Raw genomic sequence first — 6,000 nt, forward strand, 5'->3', positions numbered from 1 at the left:
TCCTTAACTTTGAATACACCACTTTTTCCCTCAAGCACTACTTGTCAGAAGCCAGGAATTGCTTTTTGATATGATCAACACTAACTGTAATAAGATCAACATGTTCAGCATGAGCATGCAAATGCTAAAAGTCATAATATCTTAACATACAGCATAGAAAATATAACGCCAACATAAACTGCCAGGAGTTTAGATTCAGTCAATTGCAAAACCTCCTAGAATTGTTCTAGACCTGAAGCTACATCAGAGTCATGTATGCAAGCTATCCTTTAACTAGCCATTTTGGCAGGTATAAACACAGGCTACTAAGATATAACGTGACTGATGAACCTGCAGTGACCCTCTCTGATCATTGCATGTGGATCTGACCAAAGGAAAAGGCAGACGCACTGGTCATCCATGGTGGTATATCTTGGGATGTGCGGTGGATGTTTCTCAAGATGGGAACCAGAAAGTGTATTCTCAGCTGTGCTGGAGCCCTCATTGTGCTAGAGCTTATGGTGGTTGATGAGGTAACATTTTTGTCTTTCTCACTTTCTTCTCTGAGCAGAGAGTCCAGCATCCTCACGAGTGCCCCTCCTGTGGGGGCTTTGGTTTCCTGCCGTGCTCAGCGTGCCATGGGAGCAAGATGTCTGTCTTTCGGAACTGCTTTACGGACTCATTCAAAGCCCTCAAGTGTACCGCTTGCAATGAGAATGGGCTACAGCGCTGCAGGAGCTGTGCAGGCTGAGAATGGCATGTCCACATGTACAAACAGATTTTGTGGTACTGCACCAGTTTGTAATATGATTTTTTTTAAATTAATCTGTTTATCCAATTCAGTCAATAAAAATACATTTGTAGTATACTTCTGCTGGTTTGATCATTTGAGCTGTTTAAACCTAGGTTGCTGACCATATTGTGAACTCTAAAATATATTTTTCTACATTCTTTATAGAGGGATTTGTAGTCTGCAAAACTTATTGTATTATCAGCCCTTTGGATGTGAAGTCTTCCCTGTTTCTATAGGAGATCATCAGCAATAGTATGTGTTTCTGAGTCATGCCCTCAAGATTACAGCAAAATGAAACTTAACCTTCAGATTATTGAGTAGCTGCTGCTTTCAAGATCAGTGAGAATAAAGATTTTGTGATGTGAACTAGCCCAAGACCATTCCACTTAACACTTCCTGAAAAGGCGCTATGGCCGAATTCTGGCCTGAATTCTAAGTGGCAACAGAAGAACAGAAACATTTCTTAAAAGTCCCATGAATCAGCTTTCTCTTTTAGTACTGTTTTGCATTTGGTACTAAATTAATGTTGTTAGACAAAGTTACATAAACATTTAACATAGTGGATGTTGATAACCATTGCTGTATTATCTCAGAGCTTTATGATCCTACGTATTACAGTAGACCTTACAGTGATTCAATTGACAGCACCGGAGAGCTTTATAAATTGCATAAAATGTAATTGAGAATGAGATGTCTACTTTTTCAGCTTAGTAACTGCTGTGGTTTGACAGCTAGCCTGGTGTGAGTATTTTAGGGCATCCGTTCTCTCCAGGAGGGCCACTAGTCTATGCCAAGACAACTTCAGCACTTTGTCATTTTTGGTGGATTTCTCCAGCACAAGCACAAGAGAATTAGTCAGCGATTAGTCTGAATGGACTGTGGGCCCTCCACGTTGAACATATCCCAGTTTGGAAGTGCATTATCATTCATGCCCTTCCACAGAGCACTTTTTAACAGGGTACTTTAGTGGACCACCACCTCCTTCTTACATTCACATTGCACATCTTCCTCCTGTTCCTGCTGTCAGTCTGTACTGGCACAAGCAATACAGAGGTTTAGCAGCTTGCTGAAACTGGTGTTGCCTAGGAAAGGCTTCCAGGGTAGGCATTCCATCCTGCCATAACTGCTTTAGCAAATGTTAAGCCATGTCAGATTTTGTGTTTTGCCTCATTTCTTGCAAAGCTGTGCTGACTGGGGTTTAGGTAAGTGCGGCTGACTTTCCTAGATGCTGCTTACTCTGGGGCGGGACCCCATTTCCCTTCCCCCTTCCCCATACAACCTTCCTTAATTTGTGATGGGAAACTCAGCTTTTATTTCAGTGTTTTGGGCACAGCACAGCTGTGATATAAAGCAGGATAGCTACAGCTGTACAAAGTGTGGCTTGGAAAAAAGCCTCTTCTGATAACATTTGTGTTTCCTGATGCCTTATTTCCCTCACCTGAATCAGCAGACAACAACCTTTCCTCCACCTCCATTCCACTCGCTCTATCTAGAGGGGATAGCTGGTGCTGAAGTGTTTGACAAGTTGGACTAACATCTTTTTGAACATTTGAATCTAAGGGACTTATGCATATTCTATGAGATATTGATGTGCAGGCTTCAACGTGCTTGTAAGATCCTACTGGTCCTACAGCTTCTACAGTTAGGCTCAGAGGGAGTGTCTGGATCTTCTGCATAACATGAGAGAGATTAAATTTTCTACAGAGGCCATCCACAATGCTTAGCAGCACGCCAGCAATAAAACTCTGAATTGCAAATGTGCTTAACTTATTACTGCATGGGTAAGAAGAAAAGAAAGAAAATACAGTTCCCTTCTTTTATTTAATATTGTCGTGCAACCTCCATTTCTGGCTAATATTGCAGTCCAGACTGGTATGATAGGGAATGAAATGTAGCATAAAGCAGAATACTGATGCTTAGAATATCATCATTTCTGATGCATGAAAACTTACTTTTTTTTTCATCATTAACATACTATGGATCTCGGGAGCGAGCACATTCACAGTCATGAATACTGCACTTAAGATGGCATAAGCAAATTTGTCCTTGAGGGAAATTACTATTGAAGAAGATGCCAGTGTATTTGTGATACTGTAATTCCACAGTCTTCACCCCCAAAAAGACATTTTGCTTGATGAGATAGTCCTTATCACCATTCCTCCACTGAAGCACCATGTGGCCAAATTACTATAACTCGTCAAAGTATGTTAAAGTTTCACCGAAAATGTTCTTCACTGATCTCGAATAAGGATTTGAAGCTGGTTTTCCCACCTCTCAGGCAATCAGAAAATGGCTTCTCTTCAGAGTGAGACAAATACACTAAATCCAGTTTCTTTCCTGATTTATCTCCAGGGGCCATGCAAGAAACCTAGAGAGACTGTCCTAGCCAAGGCGCTGCCCTTCTACCAGAGGCACTTAACTCCTGCGAGCAAAGATGAGACAAAACCTCCCTAGTTTTCTTTTTAGAAGGAGAAATGATGAAAACAGATAGTAAAATAAAACACAGGACATGTAATGCTCACAGATAGAGCATCTTCAGGCACTACATATTTTTCAAGAAACGTATGACAAATTTCCAGTGCTAGAAAAGTTCTTTTTTCCTCTGTCATCAACTAAATTACCAGCTTTTTCTCTCCAGCTGTATTTTTATTGTAACAGCCTGCATGAAAAACAAAAACAAGCCCAATTTTTTTTTTTTTTTTTGCAAGAAGTTGTTTTTACTGCATGGTTTACCATCTTTGCCAGGGTTTTGGGTCTGGCTTCTCAGCTCACTCCGACCATCCTAGAAGCACTGAAGATGACAATGACATTACTAAGGCAAACCCAAGAGCCAGTTGGGGGATATGACTCTTTCTGGTATAAGAGATATATCAGGCAGCTAGTAATACAATTTTTAAACCAGTCTGAGAACCGACAAGGGATGCAGCTCTGTTCTGATTTACACCAGAGCTGCATCTTTACTTCCAAGGAGTTAACAGTGACCTCCTCTGATATGACAAATAAGACTCATCCAGCTGCATCATTGTAGAGGAAATTTTCTATTTCTAAATGCATCCAGCTCTGCTCCTCTTGTTTCTGAACCTTGTTGCTACACTGAGGTAAGGACCCAAGTAGGTGTTCTCTGGCTGACAGCTCAGTTTATTAACATATATGAGAGCAGTAACAGAGAGCAAAGTAATCCTTAGGCTGTCTGCTTTGCAAAATAATCTTTTTAATCCTGGGAAAGAGAATGGTTTGGAGTTCTCAGTCCTGTAGCTTGCAGCATGCTTTCCAGTGTGCTACATAGCCCCCATACTGATACACTACATCTATCAGGTGGCTTGGCTTTACCAGGATTCATGTCCTAGGACACGACATGATGCAACCCGTTCTCTGATTTGTCTATAAATTTAATTTTTCATTTCCTTTTTTCATGGGCTCTAGCTACCGGTTAAGTTCATGAAAAAGAACTGAAAAGTAGAAACTGAAATGCTACAGGGAACCAGCTTCTACATCAGGACCATCTGAGGTCTCACATGTTTGAAACCTCATGGATAAATGCAGGTCCTCCCGTGGCAAAGGCTCCTACTGACTGACAAAGGTATCGTTTCAGGTATAAGCAGCAAAGACTCTGTGATCATTGCTCTGGAGACTGCATATATCACTCTAACTGGCTAGACAAATATGATGTTGCAGTATATAATGACTTGCAGAATACGCTTTGGTGACCTCATGATACTTTTGAATGGAGAAAATGGTTGAACTAACTTTTTGAAATAAAAAGAATATTTAGAACAGAGCAGAAAATGAAGCAGAGTAGGCTAGAAAGTATTACACTGCTATGGATAACATTTTCTGGTTAATTTTTGGAAAGGGAACAACTGCCAATTGTGAGGCAGAGAAAGGAGTACAAGTACTTTCTAATGTAAAATCAAATGCTGATGTAATAGGGACCTAGCAGCTGAATTCACACTTGGCACGAGATCTCTGCAGAAGTCAGATGCCTGTTCAACATCTACACACATTCGCTCGTGTGAGCTCAGACCCATCTGAGATGAACAAGTACTCTGAGAAGTTGTGTACGTGAATTTTCAGTGACCAGGTGGTGATTAGGAGCTGCTTTTGAGCTTTCTGTTCTCCCTACTTACCTGAAGTTTGGCTTCAATGCTGCAATAGCAGGGTTTCCTCTACAAGTTTTGACCTAAAACCTTCTTCTCTTCCTGTTATTAATATTGATCTGAAGAATTTTAAGAAAGGGACGAATGTCCTTAAAGCATTTGTCACTCCTTTCCAAGTAAAAAGCCATGTTACACTGAAGAAACTAATAGTATATTAAATTTCAACAGATGATCACATGTTGATAAACCTACATGTACTTTCATTTTGTGTGGTTTCAGGATTGAATCTAAGCATATGACTGGTCTTCTACTCTGTAGAGGATTTTACTGTTCATAAGAGTAGAGTGTAAGCAAATTTGTTACCCTCAATAGGGAGGACCCCTTTAAGCAGGGTGCTCCTCCTCCTCACTGTTTTCTTTGTTATAACACTGGGGAATTTCAGAGTAATGCATTCCTCACTTGCAGTATTTAAGAGCCTAGGGATTATGAATTTTATTTAATCTTATACTATTTAATAAATATTTTTGGTTTTGCTCTGTCGAGAGTAGCTTACTCTTAAGAGCAATGGGCATTCATTTGCTGCGGGAAAAATCCAGACATTTCTAATATGAAATAGTGTGTCTGGGAGTTGATTTCCATTCAATCTTGTTATTTCCATGCTGTATTATTTCTACAGATACATAAAAACAGATAGACTGTCTTACCTGTCAGCAGCCTACTGTAATAAAATATTTTATATTAATTTAGAATGAGGAGAGTTTCTGCAGGCAGTGCTGCATAAACAAGCTTTGCCTTTTAATTCATATCTAAAGACTATACCAGATACAGAGCTTACTGACTTCTGTACCTAATTCTAAAGTCTGCTGATCCCAAACACAGACCTCTCGAATCAATGAGAATCATTGTAGTGATTTAAAATCATGGTTGATTTGGTCTAGCCTATTTTCCCTTTACAAGTGAAATACAGAGTTACATAATTAACGCTATACAGAGTATAGCATAAATGCCTCTTTTAAAATAAGAATGCAGCATGTCTCGAAGCCGTCCAAGATGTTCACTCGTTCTGTGAGTTAATTTGCCACACCTGGGAACTCATAGCTCTGAATGAGAAGAACCCGACAGGCCTTGAAA

At 40.0% G+C, this 6,000-nt stretch overlaps 1 protein-coding gene across 1 annotated transcript in view; it reads left to right on the forward strand.

Annotated features, from left to right (window-relative positions):
• The window catches only part of GRXCR1 (glutaredoxin and cysteine rich domain containing 1), a 43,166-nt gene extending 42,436 nt beyond the window's left edge, over positions 1–730 (forward strand). The window contains exon 4 of the mRNA XM_054825648.1: positions 551–730. Within this exon, the coding sequence (XP_054681623.1) occupies positions 551–730 (180 nt within the window). The remainder of the gene's footprint in view (positions 1–550) is intronic.
• Positions 731–6,000: the final 5,270 nt, after the last annotated feature.

This window comes from Grus americana, chromosome 4 (assembly GCF_028858705.1).
Source record: "Grus americana isolate bGruAme1 chromosome 4, bGruAme1.mat, whole genome shotgun sequence".
NCBI lineage: Eukaryota > Metazoa > Chordata > Aves > Gruiformes > Gruidae > Grus > Grus americana.